At 47.4% G+C, this 23,131-nt stretch overlaps 1 protein-coding gene and 1 long non-coding RNA gene across 5 annotated transcripts in view; one reads left to right on the forward strand and one right to left on the reverse strand.

The window, feature by feature from the left end:
* The window catches only part of LOC144823203 (serine/threonine-protein kinase N2-like), a 643,207-nt gene that overhangs the window by 477,599 nt on the left and 142,477 nt on the right, over positions 1-23,131 (forward strand). For all 4 annotated transcript variants that reach the window (XM_078681534.1, XM_078681528.1, XM_078681543.1 and 1 more), the window contains 3 exons: positions 10,157-10,328; positions 18,554-18,665; positions 19,558-19,649. In XM_078681534.1, the coding sequence (XP_078537660.1) occupies positions 10,157-10,328; positions 18,554-18,665; positions 19,558-19,649 (376 nt within the window). The remainder of the gene's footprint in view (positions 1-10,156; positions 10,329-18,553; positions 18,666-19,557; positions 19,650-23,131) is intronic.
* The window catches only part of LOC144823232 (uncharacterized), a 181,064-nt gene that overhangs the window by 38,334 nt on the left and 119,599 nt on the right, over positions 1-23,131 (reverse strand). The window lies entirely within an intron of this gene.

Genomic DNA, 23,131 nt, shown 5'->3' on the forward strand with positions numbered 1-23,131 from the left:
TACAGGTCTTTCTTTACTTAGATGATTGTCTATCCAGGGTCCCTTCTGCTTTGAATACTTCAGTTGCTCTTGAGATTACTGGGCTTTTTATTAACTTCAAATTGTGTTGTCTGTGTTATCTCAGGACAATGTTCAGCTCATGTGACCAGTCATAGACCTGAAACGGGAATTAATTTAGAAACATTTTCAGGGTGTGAAATTCCCCACAGATCGGCAGTGAACGAGAGCGACGTTCTGTAGAATGGAGAATAGGGTATGGAGATTGTGTGGTTGCTCTGCCCGGAACAAAGCCTGCCTGATCAGGGAGTACTAGCTTTTCCTTTAGGAGGGTTAGACGATCTGCAATAACCTTTGCCCACATTTTTGTATTAAAGTTAGTGAGATGATATCAGTTTATAGGAATCACAATGAAGAGGTGATTTTCCAGTTTTGAGTAGGGCTGTAATAAGTCCCTCTCTCATGGTAGGAGGAAGTGTGCTAGTCTCGACTGATTCTTCATATATATCCTTTAAGATCCGGCCATCAGATCTATATAGGATTTATAAAATTCAGCAGGTAGCCCGTCCAGGCCAGGAGCCTTTCCGGATTTCATCTGCATGATAGCTTCGCAAATTTCATCAAGTTCGAAGGGGTCGCTGAGGAATTCCCTCTGTGAGTCACCCAGCCACCCAAGTGCTATATCTCATAGAAAGCTGTCTAACTCGAAAGGATCCCTCCGCAGTGAGGTGTAAAGTGCTGAATAGTGGGTGGTGAAAGTAGTATGTATGTCAGTAGTGTCGCACTGCAGTGTCTTCCCGGGACCAGAGATCTCTAGTACATAGTTGGAGAAGCCCGCTCACCTTATGATTTCAGCTAGGGCCTTCCCAGGTCTCTCCCCTTCACCATTCCGCCGGGCCACCCAATATTTCCCTTTAAATTTTGTTTCCCGATCAGCAGTTGGAGTACATTCCGATAGTTTTTCCCGGATTGCATGCTGACTATCACTACCGCCTCCCATAGTCAGTTGCGTCTCTGGGGTCTTAAGTTCGGCGTCCAGTCTTCGGAGTGTTCCCTGTATGTCCCATAGTACTCCAGAGTTTTTAGAGATACAAAATCCTCGAATCGTCACCTTAAAGGCTTCCCATATGGTTTCCAGACTGTCTACAGAACCTCTATTTCTTTGGAAGAAGTCTTGAATTTCGTTCCCTAATTCACCATGAAATACTGTGTCCAGCAGCGTTAAGGGTTGTAACCTCCAATTGCTGCAGGGTTTGTTATATCCAGGTGGGGCAAGTGTAAGTTTAACCAGGGAGTGATCAGAATATGTCCTGGCCAGGTGCTTGACATCTTTTATCGAGGGACCCAGCCCACGATACAGCAGGCAATAATCTAAGTGTGCCCAGGAAGCGGCATGCATTGTAAAATGTGTGCCCTCCTGTGCAAGAGGATGGAGGTGCCGCCAGGTGTCAAGGAGAGACCAGTGTCCGTCTTAATACCCTGTATTACTTGATACGATCTATTATAATGATGTGGTGTGGGATTAAATCTGTCTACTGTTGGGTTAAGAGCAACATTAAAATCCCACCCCATATTATGTGGGTAGAGCCGGATGTATGACGGTACAACCCGTACCGTTACAACGCGTACCTTTACGACGCAGGTTTAACAACGCAAGTCGTTACAACGGCTTGCGTTGTGGGGTGCTGGATAGTGAGTAGTTTAATTTACTATTCCAACTCCAATCCCCGTGGATAGTAGGGAAGGTGTTGGATAGTAAATTAAACTATTACCTATCCTAGAGCGCCCTCCAGCGAAAGTTGTTTTAATGACTTTCGTTGTTAAACCTGCGTCGTAACGGTACTTCGTTGTAAAAGTTCCGTTGTAAAGGACGTTCCCCGTAGAGCCTATTTCCACAATCTTCCCCCACAGCACAGTGAAAAACTCAGGAGTGTCAACATTCGGGCTATAACAACTCACCAGGGTAACTGAGTCCGAGCCCAATCGTCTCCATGCAATGGAGTATCTCCCATTTTGATCGAGTAATGTACCAGCTAATGCAAAAGGAGTCTATTTTTTAATAAGTATAGCCGTGCCTCTGGCGTAGGAGGAGTATGTTGAGACTAACCTATGGTATGCTCACTTATTAGCAAAGGCGGTGGGGTGTAGTGGATTAGTATGTGTGTCTTGAAGAACTGGGATATGTATCTGATGTCTATCTAAGTACGCCAGAAGCTGGCGGCACTTACGTGGGTCCCCCAACCCTCTGACATTCCAGGTAATGATTTGTAAGCTCCGGGGAGTCTTCAAGTCAGCCAACGGTGCCATTGGTGTGTGATAGATGGCAGTGTATCCCTTGTTCCCTGCGTGAAGTAAGCAGTGGAGCACCATACGTTTGTCTGTCTCGCTGCCGCAAATGGATAACAATGAACATTGAAACAACCCCCCTTCATACCCCTCCCACTGAAACATCCCAATCATGCCAGACTCAACAACCCCACCGCTGCCCTTAGGTGTCCATTAAACAGGTCGCACATAACAGTGCGAAATGGATTGGTAGGGAAATGCCCTTGTGGGGGAACCTTCTAGGGTCATGCACGTTCACACCTCACCCTCACAGTGCCAGCAAGATGATATCAGCTACCTCCGAAAGGGCGAGGGTTCTTGGTGTACATTATCATATTCACCCAGTGTATCGTTACTTTAGTTCGCAGGAGATATAGTTCCTCCTCAGCTAGTGCATAGATCGGTTCCCCTGAGGCATTATGTTACCTCAATACCGTGGGTCATTTGGCTATAATGTTCCTTCTTCTGCATCTTGTAGGTCATTCAGTAATCAGTGAGGCTGATCTTGATGAGTCATCCGATGCGTTGGAATTATGATTCTGACCTTTCAGGCTTTTCAGGAACTCCTCCGCTGTGGTTTGGTGTAGAACATCTGCTTGTCTTGATGCGTAATCCTCAGGCGGGCCGGATATTAAAGTGCATAGTCAATTCGGGCTTGCCTCAGCTTTTGTTTGGCAGGAAGAAACTTGCACCTATCTTCCTGCACAGTTGTAGTGAAGTCAGGATATATTGTAAATTAATTTTCTTCGAAGCTGATCTGCTGCTTCTCCTGGGCTACCTGCAGGGCAACGTCCCTATGCCTGTAATTCAGGAGTCGCGTGATGATGGGTCTGGGCATGGTCCCGGGTGGAGGCACGGGGCCTAATGAGCGTTGTGCCCGTTTGACTATGAAATGCGAAGAGAGGGCCCCCGCACCGATTATCGCTAGCAACATTTTCTCCACATAGTCTTCCATTTTGCCAGTGTTTGTGCTTTCCGGGATGCCAAGAACACGTCAATATCTTCATTTTTTGCAGCAATGATTTTTAGTAATTTGTCCATTTGCGCCACATTGGCTTGTATGTGAGATGTAGCGTCTTCGGCATCTGAAATCCTACATTCCGTCTCCTTGATACGTTCATCGTGGGGGTCTAACTTGTGGACTATGGTATCCATGCGTGTTGTCATGGCATCCATTTTGTCCCCAATCGTGGTGAGTCCTTGTCTGACCTCTAGCAGTATAGTCTTCATGTCTTCGTTTGTAGATAATGATTCCTGTAGGGCTGACAGTTCCGTGTCAAATGTCAGCCGTGTCTGTTTTGTGTCAGTCTTCCCCATATTTGTGATGTATCCCTACTTGGCTCACTATTGGCAGCAGCAGGGCTCCGGGTAAACACAGGCAGAAATCCTGAAACCGTTAGGCGCAGATGCGTACGCTGACAGCAGGGCTGACAATCGTTAGCATGAGTCATTAGCAATCACACACTACTGCTTTTTCCCCCGGATATTCACTCCAGCCCTTCAGCTTCAGCCACGCACTGGGCCAACGCGGTAAAAAACACGTGACAGTTCAGACACACACCAGCCCCCCCCCACCCCCGAATGAGGAACAACCAGTAAACCTATATTGTCGCAGCCAAGTATTTAAAAGATTTAGTGCATGTAACCAACACTATGACGAACAGTGCACCAGCTTCATCATCATGATATACAGCAGTACTCCAGCCCTCATCTGCCACCAGTTGCTGCCGCAATTTCCTGTGCCTGGGAGAGAGTTGGGCACACAGAATTCAGTGTTCAAATCATTACCTGAATTCAGTATTTGCGGCAGCCTCAGAGGAGTCTTTTAGCTGTAATTATCAGGAATTGTTGTCCAAGGAGTCTCTATGGGTCCGCTGCAGCAGCAGTCTGCCGTGTATGATTTGGGGCAATGATTGCAAAAATTGCCGATTTTACTAGCCAGCATGCCTCGGTCCAGCACGATATTACTTGGGAAATGGTTCGTTTGTGCACCGCCCGTCCCTTCTTAGCACCCACGTAACCAACAAAGAGTTGGTCATCCACCCGGAACTGGGGTGTGCGATCCAGATAGAATGAGAGCGGACAGTTGTGTCACGCTTCCCTGGGTTCATGGCATGCACTCCTGTCTTAGGGCCTCGTTGGTAGTGCATTGGACGGTACACTTTCTATGTGCCCAATGCCTGTGGTCGTTCCGCCACCCGAGCAATCATAAAATGAATGCACCACAAAGCTAATTCAGGGCAGAGTGTGTAGGAATTGCAGCTTTGCGTCCGTGATGTCTCTATGTAATGCTGGCGATTTCCTTAGCTGGTCTGCGCCGTGTTAGCGGGCGCCAGTGACAGCGGACCTCTGGTACGGCCTGGACACCTCGTGGTCAGCCCGGCAGTGCGCGTAGCGTGGTCAGCCCAGTATCAGTTCCATGCAAACTGGGACCTCCCATTGGTGCAGAAAGAATCACTTGGCAGCAGCTCAGCGCGTTACAGTGGAGGCGCTGCTTTCACGCCATCTATTCTCAGATCATTGGCCTCTGCAGCACCACGTTCCTTGCATCTGGATTTTCAACTGGGCAGGATAATTGATAGGATTAATACGCCGTGCAGCAGGGCCTCACTTCAGTGCGGCCATCTTGCCAGTGCGCCACCTAGTGCCCCCCTCTGTCCTCTTTTATTGCTAATGAATTTTACTCCAATAAGACCAGCCTTATTGTATTTACAATTTTAATCTACTCTGAATGTTTTTTATTTATTTATCTTGGTTGTTAACTTGTGTGTTTCATTCCAATGCTTTAGATGCTTTAATTTTGATGGATTATTTGTATTGTTAATCATGTAGCTCTAATGAATTTTCTGTTTTTATGTACGTTTATGATTCGCATTGTCCAAATCGAATAAAGAGATTACTGACTGACTGTTTGGACCTGAAAGAGACACGTTAGTGATAGATTCCTTACCTTAGAATATCCCCAGGCGTCAGACTGGATCTGGAAAATTTTGCGTAGCAATACCCCTGCGCGCCGGCAGGCGTCGTCCGCGGCTCCGCGTCCGGCGTCGGCGTCGTTAGCGCCGGAATGATGTCGTCGGAGTACTTAGACGCCGCCCATGCGCGCTGACGTCAGTTCTTCTTTTTTCCGCACCAGCTAGCGCAGATCCGGAGAAGCTCTACCCCGTAGTCATTTTTTGACTAAACTTTTTTGATCTTTTGATCATTTCTCTACTCGAGTCTACGACTCCGACGGTGCCGGTAGGGATGCCCGGGTTTAAACCCTGCTCCAAGTGCGACCGACTGATGTCGGTTACCGACCCCATCGCCGGTGCCTCAAGTGTTTAGGCCTCGACCACGACGACCGCACCTGCTCCGACTGCCAGGCCCTGATGTCTAAAGCTAGGCGGGAGCAAGCAAGCGACTCTAGCTCCGGCAGTCGGCCCGCGCCTCTCCAGGTCCCAGTCCCACAGGAGGTCGAGGGACCGGTCGCGGGGTCGGGGTCCTCGCAGCTCCGGGAGTGGACATCGGTCGTCAGGATCCAAGTCCTCAGGTAAGAGGCATGAGAGGTCGGAGAGACGTCATCGTTTCTCCGACCCACCCCGACGCTCGCACGATGCGGCCGGGGGTTCGGGAGACACCACCCACGCGGCTCCGACGGAGTCGCAGGCGTCGCCACCTGCCCCACACCTTCGGGTCCCTGGGCATGATGCGACGCCAGAGGAGGTCGAGCGGTACCTCATGGTCATGAGGTCCCTCCCTTCTCAGCCGGGTCCCATGGCGCCTCCGGGCCCAACGATCCCGGCTGGAGGGCCTAGCGGGTCGGGTGCTTCAGCTCCGACGCCGTCGGGTTCTTCGGCCTCGGCACCGCCGGCGACTTCGGTCCCGGCGCCGCAGGCCCTCACTGGATCCACTTCCACTTCCGGATCCGGGTCATCGCCTGTCGACCTCACGACCTTACCTGCGCCGGCAATGCGGGTGTCGCCCCCGGCGCCCACTGTGGACGCCGTCCCCAATCCTCCCTTCGGTCCGGATCTGTCGCCGGAGCGGCGCCGCTTCCGACGGCCTTTGGTGATTTCTATTTCCATGAACCGGCCCCGTCTGTTGACCCTGCTCTGCAGGAGATGGGTGACGAGGGTGATTGGGAGGAGTCTGTGGACCCTCTGGCACAAGAGTGCCAGTCTCAACAGGACTGGACATATGAGCTTGGGGAGGCCAGTGGAATTGACACTTCAGTCCACACCTCCCCCCCCCCACCCCCCCCCCCCCGCATCATCTGCCTCAAAACCTTCTTAGTCCATGTTTTCAGGCCCATGTGACGCCAGTGGGGGGGGGCAGGGTTCGCCATCACCTCTTCCACTGGCGCACTGTCACGTCGGACAGGTGGGTGCTGCAAATCGTCCGAAGGGACTACTCCCTCCCCTTCGAGGCGACCCCTCCAGCCATGCCACCGCAATTCCACTGCGTGTCGGCGATCACTTGCAACTTCTGCTAGAGGAAGTCACGGCCCTCTTGGCCAAGGTGGCCATCGAGCGCGTTCCTGGGCCAGAAGTAGGGTGTGGTTGTTACTCCCATTACTTTCTGGTACCCAAGAAGGGCAAAGGGGGCCTACGCCCTATCTTGGACCTACGGAACGTCAACGGCTTCCTCCGGAAGGAGAAGTTCAAGATGCTGACTTTGGCTCAGGTCTTGGCTGCCCTGGACCCTGGAGACTGGATGGTAGCGTTGGACTTGCAGGACGCTCATTTTCACATCCTTGTCCTGCCGGCCCACCGGCGTTACCTGCGGTTCACGGTAGGCCACGAGCACTTTCAGTTTACCGTGCTCCCCTTCGGCCTTACCAGCGCCCCACAGGTGTTCACGAAAGTGATGGCGGTGGTCCCAGCTCATCTGCGCAGGTTAGGGGTGTCAGTCTTCCCCTACCTCGACGACTGGTTGTTGAAGGCGGGCTCGCCCCAGACAGTCGTCAGCCACCTCCAGACTACTGCCGACCTCCTACACTTGCTGGGGTTCTCCATCAACGTGCCGAAGTCGCACCTGTGCCCCTCTCAGAAGCTCCTCTTCATCGGAGCGGTTCTAGACTCTGCGCAGTTTCGGGTCTATCCTCCTGAAAAGCGGGTTCGGGATATTCAGGCTCTGATTCCGATCTTTCAACCTTTATCCCGAGTCTCGGTCAGGTTGACGCTGCGGCTTCTGGGGCTGATGGCCTCCTGCATCCTTCTGGTGCATCACGCCCGGTGGCGGATGTGGGCTCTGCAGTGGGACCTGAAGTTTCAGTGGGCCCAGCATCAGGGCAACTTGTCCGATCATGTCTTGATCTCGGAGGGCACTGCAAGACAGTTGCAGTGGTGGCTTACGAACCGCGATTGGGTCAGTGGCAGATCTCTCTCCCTACCCCACCCGGAGCACGTGGTTGTGACGGACGCGTCCCTCAGGGCTGGGGAGGCCACATGGGAGAGGCGGAGATCAGAGGCCTCTGGTTTCCGGCGGAGTCCCGGCTCCATATCACCTGGCAGGTTCTCTGAACGCCAGTGCGGACGAGCTCAGCCGTCGGTGCATGATGGATCACGAATGGCGTCTGAACTCGGACGTGGCGCAAGGCCTCTTTCAGCAGTGGGGAGAGCCTTGGTTAGATCTATTCGCCACAGAAGAGAACGCGCAATGTCATCAGTTCTGCGCGTTGGGAATTTCCAAGGTGGCACTCGCTCGTAAACGCTTTTCGTCGCGAGTGGAGTTGCGGTCTATTGTACGCCTTTCCGCCTATACCACTTCTGCCCAGAGTGCTGAAGAAGATCAGGCGCGACCGGGCCCAGGTTATCCTTGTGGCTCTGGACTGGGCACGAAGATACTGGTATCCCGAGCTACTCAGCATGTCAGTCGATCCCCCGATTCGTCTGCCTCTTCGGGAGGACCTTCTGTCGCAGCAGCAGGGGACAGTCCTCCACCCGAACCTGTCCAGTCTCCACCTACAAGCTTGGAGATTGAGCGGCGACAGTTGAGGCCATTTGACTTGCCTCCTGAAGTCTTTAATGTCATTCTGGCAGCCGTGCGTCCCTCCAAAAAAATGGTATACGCCTGCAGGTGGAACAGATTTGTGGCATGGTGCACAGCAAAGGCTGTGGATCCACTCTCTGCACCCCTTTCTGAGGTTCTCCTCTTCCTTCTTTCTTTTGCCCAGCAGGGCTCTGCTCTGGGCACTATCAAGGGGTACCTTTCTGCCCTTTCCGCCTTCTTAAGGCTACCTGATCAGCCTTCATTGTTCAAGTCCCCAATTGTAAATAGGTTTTTGAAGGGCATCACACACATGTTCCCTCCTGTTCCTTTCGTGATGCCCCAGTGGGACCTGAACCTTGTTCTTACTTACCTAATGTGTGCTCCCTTTGAGCCGCTCTATAACTGTCCTCTCCATCTTCTTACTCTGAAGACTGCTTTCCTGGTTGCCATCACCTCTGCCAGGAGAGTGAGTGAGCTCCAGGCTCTTTCTTCCACACCTCCTTTCCTCTCTGTCCATCCGGACAAGGTTGTGTTGCGGACAAGACCCTCTTTTCTGCCCAAGGTTGTCACGGCCTTCCACATCGGGCAGTCCATTACCTTGCCCACCTTCTTTCTGCCTCCGCATCCCCGAAAGAGGAAGAGAGGCTCCACCGCCTGGGCCCAAAACGTGTGCTCTCTTACTATCTGGATCGCACACGCCAGTTCCGGGTGGATGACCAACTCTTCGTTGGTTCCGTGGGCGCTAAGAAGGGAAAGGTGGTGCACAAGCAGACCATCTCTCGGTGGATCATCTTCTGTATCCAGGCGTGTTACTCCTTGGCTAAGAAGGAGCCCCCTGTTGGATTGAGGGCTCATTCCACTCGGGCCATGGCGACTACCACTGCCCTGGGCCGAGGAGTGCCCTTGCAGGACATTTGCCAGGCAGCTACGTGGGCCTCGCTGCACACGTTTGCACAACACTACTGCCTGGACAGCCAAGTCCGGAGGAATGGCTTCTTTGGCCGTTCCGTCCTTCAGGACTTTCTGGTGTGATTATTGGTTCGCAGACCCACCACCGGGGTTGGTATTGCTGGGGTATCTATTCTAAGGTAAGGAATCTATCACTAACGTGTCTCTTTCAGATGCACAAGTTACTACTTGTGTAACGATATATCTGTAAGAGAGATTAGTTAGTGATAGATTCCTTACCGACCCACCCATCCTCCCCGTTCTGCGAACCGATATCTAGGGTTGAGGTCATCCCCTTTCAGGGCCCTAGTTTCATGGCACCAGTGTTGGTTCTATCATGGCTCTGCGTATCTGGCGCGGAAAAGCTGTGTATCAGAACTGACGTCAGCGCGCATGGGCGGCGTCTAAGTACTCCGACAAAGTCATTCCGGCGCTAACGACGCCGACGACGGACGCGGAGCCACGGATGACGCCTGCCGGCGCGCAGGGGTATTGCTACGCAAAATTTTCCGGATCCAGTCTGACGCCTGGGGATATTCTAAGGTAAGGAATCTATCACTAACTAATGTCTCTTACAGATATATCGTTACACAAGTCGTAACTTGTGCTTTATTCTTATAGTAGGTATCTTTTGGGATTCTATCACCCTGTCAGATCCATCATCCATACCTTCTTCCTTTGAACAGGGGCAAGTTTGTCCCAGTTCAAACCACACTGACAAATGTTCTCATTGCACTGTCTTGCTGTGTGTAAACTCATCCTCATTGGGGTAGCATACTGAAAACAATGCCCCACATGTTTCCTATTATATATGTGAAATATCAAGTATAAATGCTTTCCTGGCTACCGTGCTGTGCAGTTTATCTGGCTTGAGTGTGCATGAATAAAATTACTGTTGCATATTCATTTGTAGGTAAAGCCTTCCTGCGTGCTCGCCAGATGAACATCGACATTGCTACATGGGTGCGGCTCCTTCGAAGAGCTTTTCCCACTGCCAGTACTACAGGAACATACAGCCCTTCTGCTCAGATGCACCCTGGATTTATTTCTGATGGCCAGAACAGCATTTCGTCTTTCGCTTCAGGGTAAGATTCCTCTTAAATGTGTATGTGGTCTGCCCTGGGGCCACAGAGAAGGCTGAATCAAGGAGGTGCCTTTGTGACTATATTGTAGAAAGGCTGTGTAGGAAAGTAAGATCTGCTTCTATGGTTACCCCCACATTTTTCTTGATGTGATGCTGCGTTTTGACAAGTCTGACAGGGAGCCTGCTAATCAGGACGACAGTCTATCTGCTTTCTCCCTAAACTGTTATGTTAGTACCTAGGTACAGTGCCAGATTGGATACTGGAGTACCCTTATCAGTCCCTAGTATACAGTACCCATGTACCCATGACATAGGAACCGCAGAGGTCTCCCATGGACTGAGGCATGCATTATGCCAACCATGGTAGACCATGCAAAATGGAACTACAGGCCTGCCATTGTACATTTGTAAGTTGGTGCTTGCACCACTTACTTAAGATATAGGTTTACTATATCTAAAGGTCACTGCACTTAAAACCTATAAGTCAACCTTATAGCAGGCCTTTGCAATCCTGAAGGCAGGTTGCGTGATTCTAAGTGAGAGGGTGCCCAACTGCATGAGCAGGACACCCCTGCTGGCTATGGAGTCCATTCTCCTGGGTTGTCAGTGAAGCAGCCATACACTACAACGATATCACGGCATCTGTGCGTGTCTCCGGGGAGGTCTCCGAGAGGTTCTCAATCGGCCGGGGGACCCGACAGGGGTGCCCGCTCTCCAAGTATTTATTTGCACTAGCTATGGAGCCCCTGGCCTCTTGGGTGCGCATTGACGCACAGATGCGGGGATTTGAATGGGGCGGTAAACTCACCGATAGAATTGCACTCTATGCAGACGATGTCCTCTTCTTCCTTACAGATTTAAACAGATCGGGCCCCCGAGTCTTGGAGATTATGCGTATCTTCGGGGAGGTATCGGGCTTTTGTCTAAACCCGCGTAAGTCCACCTTATAGGTGTTGGGGGGCGGGGTAGTGGCGGACTCCTGGGCATCAGAGTTGCAGGTAGCTGCCGGGGGATTAAAGTACTTGGGAGTGTTCCTCTCCGAATCCGCAGATATTGTGTGGGAACGTAACGTGGTACCAGTGTGGGAGAGGGTCCAGACAGATGTTAAAACGTGGTTCCGGATGCCTCTTACTATCTCCGGTAGATCTGCGATCTTTAAAATGGTCGCACTTCCGCGCCTCTTATACCAGCTGCAAAACCACCCACACCTTATCGCTCCCCAGTGGTTTCGGCGGGTTAACTCTATCCTGGGCCGTTTCCTGTGGGCTGGAGGTGCTGCCAGGGTGGCGCTGCGGACCTGCTTCCTGTCCACGTATTGTGGTGGCCTGCCCACGTCAGACCTATTGTCTTATTATCAGGCCTCCCACTTGCTTGTACTTAACGAATGGTGGTATGGGGACAGAGGAGACCCAGCTTATGCCCTGGAGCGCTCACTGATGGGTGACAACACGCTACACACGATCCTATACTCAGCCAAGCTACGGAGAAAGTTGCCATGTGCCACGCGAGTGGTCTTTGTTATATGGCGACAGGCGCTGCGTCGCATGGGCTGGTTGGGCAGATTAACAGAGAGAGACCCCGTTGTAGAAGAATGGGCGGCTCCCCAGGCTGGCCTCGTTGACGGGGTTTGGTGGGTGGGATGCCATCGGGATCTCGTCACTAGGACGCGTACTGTCCGGGGTCACCCTCAAATCATTCCAGGAGCTCAGGACCGAGTTCCATATGCCCCAAACCCAATTCTTTCGGTACCTACAGTTTCGTCATGCGCTAGCACCTAGCATTGCTGACTTGGAGTCGTTACCGGAATTCAGCCCAGTGGAGGCGAAAGTCTTCATGGGAGACCTCGGTGATAAGGTGTCCCGAATCTATCAAACGCTAGTCACTCACTGCTCCTCCTCCCTACTTCCCCTCAAAGATGCCTGGGAGAAAGATATTGGACCCTTAGACGACGATGATTGGAGGGAGGCTCTGGAGTCCCCAAGAGGGACTGCCATTGCGATACGACTCAGGCTAATCCAATTCAAATATCTACACAGGGCCTATTACACCCGGGAGCGGTTGTGGAAGGCGGGCCTGATTGTGTCCCCGGAGTGCCTGCGCTGTGGAGTTGAGAGGGGTACGCTGTTGCACACTGTGTGGTCTTGTGCTGGCCTAACCAGATTTTGGAGGGGTGTCTGGAGTTGTTTGTCAGAGGTATTGGGGTGGGATCTTCCCCGCACCCCTTGTTTAGGGATTCTCCATGTATTGGAGGGAGTAGGGGGAAATATATACAAGCGCCATCTCTTGTTACTGGGACTGGTCGTTGCCAAAAGGGACCTGGCACGAGCATGGAAGGGAGTGCGAGCCCCCCCACTGTGTGCATGGAAGGCTGGACTGGACTACTTTATGGGGCTGGAGCGCCCGGTGTTTGAGGCCAGAGGATGCCCCCGTAAGCATTATAAAATCTGGAAAAGGTGGGCGGAGTATAGGGGGTTGCTTCTGGACCCTCCAGCAGAACAGGAAGATGAACTACAGGTGGAGAGTGACCCGCAGGCCTAGGGAGGTGCGCCGTACCGGGCACACTAAGACCGAGTACTGAAGGCTAAATATGATCACGTGCAAAGGGCTAGGGAGGGATAAGGGGTGGGTAGACGGGAAGTTGGGTGGTTGGGGACAGGGGGTGGAGGAGGGGGGGTTCTTGTTTTACTCTTTTCATTGATTGGGCTTTGCAATAATACTGAAACGTGTCATGATACTCGGTGGTAATCTCCTGATTGTGGAGAGCCACATTTATGCTTTTACATGATCAATCAATAAAAATTTTGTTGTGAAAAACATGTTGGAATCATACCCCCAAACCATAAACTGTGTGGGAAGTATGATTCCAAGCACTGGAAGAGCCCTCCCTTAAGGTTCTCAGTGTTCCCGTTGCCGACCTTCTAGACCCGGACAGCAAAAAATGGTTGCTGCCGACCAGAGACACAATTCTGCCCTCCTGCTGCTGAGTTAAACTTGAGCAGAGGAAGGTGGAAAAATAGGCCTCCTGTCACAGGGAGGTGTGACCACCTCCCAGACAGGATTTTGTGTATTGGGACTGGGTGTGTGCGCTGGCCAGCTCCACAAAGTCTGCATGAGAGGCACACTTGGTATCCCCGTGCATAGTCCAGTTCAAACCAGTTGTGGGAGCCGTCGGACCCCGCTCTGGTGCGAAACTGGGCAAAGGACATGGGTGTAACCTCCCCACTGTCCAGACCCTCCCCTGAGATGGTCACCTGAATCTTCCCAATCCTTTCCTTAGGGTACCTAAGGGCTTATCTGGGTGTAGGTCCCGAGATTCGTTGTGGGATAAGATTCAGATCAGACACCACTTCTACTTCTACCGTCTGGGCACTCTGGACTTCGTTTGGGCCTGACTTCATCTCCCTTCCAGTCTGCTGCTTTTTCTGTGCATCATACAGGAACCTTCAAAGGCCTGTAAAGCATCATGGACACCTGACGACATCTCCCTTGGAGTGAAGGAGTCACTCCCCTGCATTCGCAGGCACTGCAACTAAATCGGCCGGTTTGCAGAACCTGAGCCCCTCTGGACTCCGTGGACAACATGGGTGGTGGTTTTCCACAGCTCCCGATGCCTGCCCTACCCTCTCACCAAGTTTAAGGCCAGTATCCCTTGTGGGGGTTGCAATAACCGAACCCCTGTGCAACGCATCCAACTTGCAGTTGCAAAGGCTTGTTGGCTTCCTTCCAATAAGTTCTTCGGGATCCAAGTAGCCCCAACCTCGAGCATCTCCAGTGGCCACAATCTTCAGCCACACTGCATCTTGTGCACTGTGGCATGCATCTTTTGGTGAGCTGCTTGAGGTCCTCTTGCGACTCCAGTGCCTCCGGCCTGTGGGTCGACTTGAGGGTCCCACTTGTTTCTTTTGGGCTCCCCTGATTGCTCGGAGCCTGCCCTGACTCCACTGCTTTTGGTGAGTCCCCTGGACCTTGGTGGTCCCGATGTTGCTCCTTCTTTGATTCCTGCATTGGTTGCATTTGCCAAGGATTGTTTGTGCTCCCGCCAAGCACCGACCCCTCAGCACTCGACATACTTCATGGGACAGCTCGTGCAGGGGTCCTGGTCCTCCTCCGTGTCGCCTGGTCCTCACAGCTGCAGAGTCAGGGTCCTCATCATCCATCCTGCAACACCGACATCGGAGTGCATTCGTCTTCCAAGTCTCCTTGTCACTCCTGAGTGACATGGACTCTGTCCCCTCTGCTTGCAGGTACCTCTCATCAAGAATCTATCCTCTGATTCCACCAGATACTTCTTTCTTCTTGTTATGTTATATGCACTTGTACCGCGCACAGATACTCCGAGGAATGTCCCGGCGTGAGCCTGAAAAAGGTCAGAAACGGAGTCGAATAATAGAGCTAGAACAGAAGAGTTTTCAGCTTTTTCTTAAAGATCGTAGGGTCTTTGACGCCCCTCAAGGCCAATGGCAGAGCATTCCATGCCTGCCCCAGCCGGGCAAAAGCGCTCCTGCCAAGCCTTTGGCGATTAAATCGAGGAATCAGTGCCAAAAGTTGAGAAGAAGAATGCAGCTGGCTCGCCGGAATATAGAAAGCAAATCTCTTCTGTAAATAAATGGGACCCAGACCATGGAGGGCTTTGTGAGCAATGGATGATATTTTAAATTTTATCCGAGCCTCCGCCGGGAGCCAATGCAGAGATCGCAGTTGAGAGCGCACACTGCACCTGCCGGAAAGACCAAGCAGGAGTCTGGCAGCCGAATTTTGGATCACCTGCAACTTATTCAGAATATAGCTTCCACAGCGGCACCTGAAGTCCTCCATTGGGTTCGACTGCGGTTTGAGACACCAATTCACGCATATGCACCCAGCTTCCCTGCTGTGGGTAACGTGGGAACTAGGGTATCCACAAGTGGGCTGGCTCTCCAACCTTCTGTCTTTCACGGGGTTTCTTCAGGGTCTACTGGGAAGAGTCCTTAATCTTTAAAAATCCAACCGCAACTTGCACGTAGAGTTGTACGGAGCACGCGGTTGTGTTTCCATACTGCACACGCTCTCTGTGGGGTCCCTGTCTACTCACCTTGGGTTGTTCCTTGGGGTCCCAGCACTTCTACGTCCTCTCGACCCTGCCTTGATCCGAGTCGTGGTTCTTATACCACTTTCTTATTATATGGTTTCATCCCCCCTGGGGTCCACTGTGTATTTCGTGCCATTTACTATGTTTCTTTGATAAAGTTTTGTGTGCATTGTGTTTATCTCCGTGTTGGACATATTGAATCATACTAGAGAGTAATTTATAATAAATACATATTTTTATAAATACTTGATGTGGTTCTTTTTCACTTGGTCTATACTATAAGATTTTATTCTGGTAAAACAAGCTGCTTTACACCTCTTCTGGACTAAGCCTGAAGACTGCTCTCCACAGCTACCACTTAAAGAGCTTTCTAAGGTTGTCTAATACCTCTTAAATCATAATAAGGGTTGTATGGACTGGTGCAAGGTGCCCACTTACATTAGTGGACATCATATACCAGGCCTGCTTCTCACAGGCTGTTTGAGTGTGTGGCCATGTGTGGATTCCTTTTTGGGGGTTCTGTGTGGGACCAGATATCCTCAGCTGTAAGCAGCTGATTAAGATGCTACTGAAAAAGTTTCCATCCACCAGGATGGCAGTTGTCGATCCTTCGCCATACTGGCAGTAAAAGATTCACTATAATGTCTGAAAAGCTGAGGTTTCTCCATCAAAGTGGTAATGTTTGAGGGGATTCTTTTGTGGAAATTCTGCTTATGCCCATGTATGATGGTTGAAGTTTTGACATGGGAAACGGATTCCTGAATTTCAGGTACATTATCTGCACCCACATGATGAGGCTGCTAACATGCCTGAGAGCTGTTTCCAGGCATGCTAAAGACACTTTACAAAACTTTTTATGAAAGTGGGTCTTCTTCATAGTGGTAACTCAAACATGGTGGTGAATTTGCCACTTTAGATGGTTGAGCTGTTAAAATAGTTATTCCAAATATTATTGTGCTGAAATTTCTTTTTAAGACTTCTTTTGCAGTAACTGTGCTTTACTGCGTATTCTATTGTTTTGACGTAGCCATCTTTTTATAAAGTCCGACCTGTCCATAACATTTTATTTACAAAGTAAAAAAAAATATTTTAAGTTTTTTAAAATGTTTCTCATTTATATATAATGCATAGTTTTGTTAGTGATTGCAAGCCCTTATGTGTCTATTTCCAATAGCACACCTATTATTTCAACATTCTTTCCAATACATATTGTAAGCAACCTATTGCAAAAGATATTTTGTTTTGCTTTCCTTTTTTATTTACTATTCACTTTTAAAATGATAATGATCTAAAATCAGATATTAAAAATCTTAAAATATTTTCAGTTTACGGTTAGTTAATAAATCTAACAAAACGTAGTTATCCGATTTGGAAAAGAATATTTTTGACAAAAGTTTTTTTTTTATGTCCTACTGGTCAAGACTCAAATTTGCGTAAGATTGTATGAAGGTTGAGGTTATTGTGAACGATGTTTTGCTGAATATTTTTTTTACAAAATGTATATAGGAAAATGATTTTATCACATGCTAATCACCCACCATTTTAACCAAACCTTGGTGGAGCTGGAGATGTCTCATTGGACAGGGCACACACTAAATAAGGATATCTAAATTGGCTGGCAAACCAACAGGAGCAGGAGATGGAGGATGCAAAAGTAGGATGCCGTTTTTTTCAGCGAATCCCCCGTTACTGCCTTCCTCTACTTGGTGCTATTTGAACGTCAGCCCAGATACCAAAGGTTATGTTAATTTCACCTTACCTCGCACGCTAACGTCCTATTTCAGTGGAGTGTGAAGAGAAACTGTTGCCTTAAGGGATGGCATGTCAAATGTACCCTCTCGTCAGAAAAGATTTAGGCACTGATGCAAAAAAAAAATATCTGTTGCATTTCTTCACCCCATTTAATGTGCTGTTGTAAACATAGCTTATTTCTAAAATTTCCCTGAGCATCCCTGTGCTGCCATATGAACGTTTATTTTTGCCTGCTAATTTCTGCCTTCCTCTTCGTAAGGCCAAGCCTGTACTCATGTATACTCTAGACCTGTGAATTTGTTAAAAGAGATAATCTAAAGCATAGCAATCGTTCTGTGTGCCTAGATGTCAACTTCTAGGTTCTACCTAAGGATTTGGGCTTTCCCCTTTAAGGCTTGTGGAGTAAATCCCTCTGACCTTTGATTGGCTTAGGTTATTCTCATGTTAGTCCGTCTGTGCCCCGATTGGCCCTGTAAGAAGCTCTCTGTCCATCTGGGCACTCGCAATTGTTCTGTCTAACAGGGATAGGTGCAAAGATTAAGTTTGGGCCTAAGATGCCCAACACTTTTATAGGCTGCTTGGGCAAAAGTAAGATTGAGGGGCCTGTCTGTGTTTTCAATGTTAAATTAATTGTAACTCTCAGCTCTTTAGAAAAGGCTCACTATAGCATCTCTTACTGGGGTTTCTTCTGTCTCTCAAGGAAAACAAGGTCAAAACCCAAAGAAGAGGTCAAAAGACTGCAACAATCCTACTGCCCGACTTCACTAAGCTCATGTGCAAACTGCTTGAGCACTCCTATTAAACAACCAAGGCCTTGCATATTGCTCAGATGACCACCTGTGAACCTCCAGGGCGGTTCAGTGACCATTGCCTATGGCCACAGTGGACCTTTAGGCTATGAGACATGCTACGAGGTGCAGCTGTTCTTCTGGTTGGGAAAAATAGCCTAATCTTTAATTGGTAAAGTGGGAGTCCAGTCAATCTTCCCTGAAAACAATGAGTAGAAAATGCAGAAAGCAGACTAGATTGCTCTTTGTCATGGCTTACCGAGGTATGTCCTAGACAGTCATATCCATCCAGATTTTTCAGGCAACCTCAAACTTTGTAAAATAATTTCCTTTCAAATACACTGTGTGTACATTTGTGTTATGTGAAATACTTAATCTGGGATTGAGAGTCCTCACTTATCTTTCTCCATAGTGCTAGCTGGAAAAAAGCAATCCCAGATAGAAGTAAGCCAGATTGAGACATTAAGAATTGTCGTCAACATGATTTATAATAGCAAAGATGACCACCAGGCTTAGTGTGGAATTAGCATGTATCTTTTCCCAGGCACTTAGTTGTTTTGATGGATGAACCACATGCTCAAACCAGCATGCCTTTTATTTTAAATCTCTTGTTCACAGCGATATTGCAATTGAGAAATTGAACCTGGATGCTGAGACAACACCACAGAAACAAGATCAAGAGCACAGAAATGAAGAGGGAAACATCGACACACCCGGGAGGCTTTCATGGGTGAGACTGTAGACAGGACTCTGATTGCAGCTTTTCCATTGGGCAGTTTGAGAGGTTGTCGTATGTGTGGGCAGACAGGCTGGGTGGATGGCAGCATCGGTAGAGCGTATGATGGTACACAAAAAAGCTGGATTGTATGCAAGTATCTTGATAACGAGATTGAGCAGTGTTTCTTCAAGAATACATGACGTTTTTGAACACGCAGGCTCATTATCATGGCACTGTGCATATGGGATGATTTAAGATTCCCAGTATATTCTCAGCATTGGGCACACATGTAATGAATTCACTTGATTGACCATCCAGCTCAATATGATACTAATCGGTGGTATGCTATCATGCATCAACATCCACTGGCTGTTTTTGATTGTGGTGTATGTTTTGTGATTTAATCTCATGTAATAAAATCAGCCTCTTCCAGTGGTATGAGCCTGTATGTGGACAGTTGCAGTGTTTCGCCTTGAGATTTTCACAGCCAGGAGCATGAGTAGTAGTTGTAGTAGAGGGGGAGGAGGAGTACCCTTGCAGGGGATCTGGCATTCCTCTCCCTTGTTCTTCATGCTGCTAAGTCTGATGTGATTACCATGTGTACAACAGTAATTTGAGTTTTATGCGTTGTGAAAGATCTGTGCGAATGTTTATCCAGAGACCAAGGAAGGATTGTGAGGTAAGTGAGAGTTGGAGACAATGTAGGATCTTCCTAGTTTGTTCATGTGCTATGTTTACATATGTGGTGCGTTGCAGAATCGCAGCTGACATTTGTCTAGTGTACTGCAGGTGGGTTGAAAGGCCAACAGTACAGAATAGGGAATAGAAGTCTGTCACAATGAATGAGAATGAGGAAGGGGCTTGTAGCTACCGGCTTATTTAAACTGATCTATATCTCTTTCAGAACGACAAAGTGGTGGGACTTGAGCCATTTACCCAAGTGGAATTGGTGTCGGGGCATGACAACAAAGGGTCTGCTAGTAACTCTTTGCAAAGGTAAGGCTGCCTCAAGTGACCTGCGTTCCCCCTCTGCCCTTACAATCAGTGCAATGGCTACTAATATGTTAGTGGAAGCATGGATGTTACAAGACCAGGCATTTTCCTGTGCCATTCTACAACCTCTTTAACCATATCTCTCATCCTTAATGTTCCCCTCGAGATTAGATTGGTCACCATTCCTTCCCTCTTTCAGAAAAAAGCAAACTAGTCTGAAACGGCACTCGACTCCCCCAGCCTATTTTCCCCCTCTCTTGCTTTAGTTTCGATATACAAGTTCTGCCCCATCCTCCTCCCATCTTCCCCATTACCTATTTCATGAAGTTTTGATGATCTATGTTATTTTAGGATCGTAATTGATAGCCTCTTAAATAGTCACACCTGTTTCTGGATTCATTAACTATATATATATATATATATATATAGATAGATAGATAGATAGATAGATAGATAGATAGATATATCTTTCAACGCTATAAGAAAAGATACAAGAATCTTAAAATGAGAAAAGAGGAAAAACAACAACAAAGCCGAAAAACACTTAACATGAGATTGGATGAACTTGCTACAAAGCAACAGAGAAAGAATAATGACAGAATCTGGGAAAGGATTAAAAAAGAAACAATGTAACCTCTTTAAAAAGTATTTAAAGAAATAACTGAACCAATAAAGCTACCCAAAAGGAAATAATAATAATGGAGAGTATAAGACCATGACATGTAAATGACCATCTAAGAATATTCATGAATTTATTTCATGTGGACCCCATATCCTACAATGCCTCATTATGGGCCAAGTGGGCAATTGCATAAAAGTTAGAAATGGAAGATGGACCAAACTAACCGTGATCAAGACCGTGATGGTCAAAACTTTTTGGTTGGTGGTGATGTGATAAGAAAATAAATCAGCCTTAATATATATCCCTGGAGTGCAATTCACTTTTTGTAAAAAAAAAATATATATATATATATATATATATATATATATATATATATATATATATATATATATATATATATATATATATATATATATATTTATATATATAATGTTTTTTGGGGAGAATGGGTAATTTAAAACACACATAAAACACTGCAGCATATCACAAATGTTTGATTTGCATTTTTCTTTTACAAATTATATCTAAATCCGCATCAATTTGAAACTAGTTTGCAGCATAAAACATAACTTAGCAGTCTAAATGTAAAGGAAAATGTTCAGGAACCAGAGCGAAATAAGAACAGACTTTAATGAAGATTCCAATGATGCAGAACGATGATTTCAAGAAAGATGCATTTCCCCTTCTATTATGATAACTTCGTCACTATTTACAAAGGTATGGATTATGCTACAGTGTTTTTTAATGCAATTTTCAGGTTTATTTGGACTATTTCAAAAATAAAACCAAAGTTCCGAAAATGTAACCTTAGATAGGGCGTAGTGTTGTATCTGCATTTAAAATGCCAGTGTTTGTGTTTTTATACATTTAAAAGGTGTTCCAAGGTCAAGCACACAAACTTGACAATGCAAGTGTTTTTGACTTAATTGAGAACTACCACGAGGCACAAAGAGGACTGTTAAATCAGAGCACTCTGTGCCCCTGCAGCTATGTGGGCTCAAGGCAGAATGTAGATGCCAACTACAGCAACCACTCGACTCAGTATAAGAGCTCTCAAGTGTTAGAGTACGCAGGGCATCAGTTACACCAGGACCATCGATACTGCATGACTTTCCTAGTTGAAGCAATATGTGAATATTTATCTTGCTCTTGAAAGAGGATGAACATGATTGGAGATTGGGCATAAACTCTGAAGATCCAACAAGACAGGCTCATGTAGCAAAACTCCCAAAGAGAAGCTGCTATTAAAATGGTTCAATGGGATTAATCCCTGATCAGTTCTTGGTAGTTTAACTGACAGTGGAAGCCCGGAATCGGACCGACAGTACTTAAGTAGTCTGAACAAGACTCTACAGTCCTTTGGTATTTAGGTGCGATCTTACTAAATCGGAACATTGCTGTACACCACATCCCTAACTTTTAACTGTTAATCTTTCCCGGTTCTCTTTAAAGGAATGTCTTTAATATTCCTTAGCATTCGAGTATTTTTGGTGCATTTTTACATGAGTGTAATACTTTTCAGAAAGATTCATATCTCTGATTAACAATGTCGTACTTTCAGCCTTTTAACTGATAAGCCTTTGTGCGCCTCTGTGCCCTAGGGTAGTTTACACTGTGTTGCCCCTAGATCAATAAAACATGTTAATGATACATTTTAGCATATTCAAAAAATATAAAAACTTTTATATTTTACTGATTTTGCATAATGTTTGATTTAATTTTTTTTATTTAAAAAAAAAAACTCCTGGAAAGCTAATCAAGCATTTTTTACCTTAATGTATTGAGTCTGGCAATACAAAAATATGTATAGGTTTCCATAATGATGGTATCTGTGCAGACTATTGTGTACTATTTGTGTATATCAGTAAATTGAGTCCATCAATGGACAATGTTCACTTCTTTTCGATTATAGATAATAGCTCTCAGGTCTCCAAGAAAAACAATAAGAACTAAGTATTCCTATTAATCTACCACCAAAACATCTGTTGGCGGGAAGCACCTGGCACGTGCCTTGATTTTTCTGGTGTATATCGTTTGGTATCCATTATGGAGATACTGGAACATTACATGACTTCCAAAGAGTGCCACCTTTAGCTGGAAACCTTGAGGAGTGGGGAGAATGTGAGTCCCCTGTGTCCTGCAACACAGCTGAAATATCAGAGTAGGCAAATAATAGGCAAATATTGAAGACATAGAGTGTTGCATTCTGGAAATAATCATGGCTGCGAATGTCAGGAAAGTACCTTCTTTACAGGTATTATTTTCAGATCAAATGGTCATTCATTGCCCGATCGTTGTCTCTGCTGATGGTTACTAATATAGCTTTTCTACAGGACAGCACCAGGAGTTCATTATCCAGTCATTCTTTAAAAATCCAACTATCACCATGACCAGTGACCTGTCCTGCTCAAGAGAGATCTTTAAAATTACTCCAGTATTGGAACTTTCATAGATTCCCATAGCTTGTATCATTCCCCGTCGTCGGAATGGGAGCCTCGGTAATAAAATATATATATATCGGATGGACATTTGTCCTTTATTTTCTTGAAAAATAAATCATTATTCTTCTACACTCTTGAGGATTTGAACTTTCTTTTGGATTGGCTGTATCGTAATACAGAGGTTTGCGCGAGGTCCGCACCTGAAGGAACTCCGACTTCCAGTGTTCCAGTGTCGGAACAGGACTGTTGGTTATATATATATATATATATATATATATATATACACACTCCATACCTTCACCGAAGAAAAAGTGAAGAGGCCACAGCAGGGGAGCAATGGAAAAACGGCTTTTATTTCATCACATGGGTAAGTGTCAGTCCTCCTTCACCCACATTCGGCGAATGCATTTCGGTGTATTCTC

Source organism: Lissotriton helveticus, chromosome 1_1 (genome assembly GCF_964261635.1).
Source record: "Lissotriton helveticus chromosome 1_1, aLisHel1.1, whole genome shotgun sequence".
Classification (NCBI taxonomy): Eukaryota; Metazoa; Chordata; class Amphibia; order Caudata; family Salamandridae; genus Lissotriton; species Lissotriton helveticus.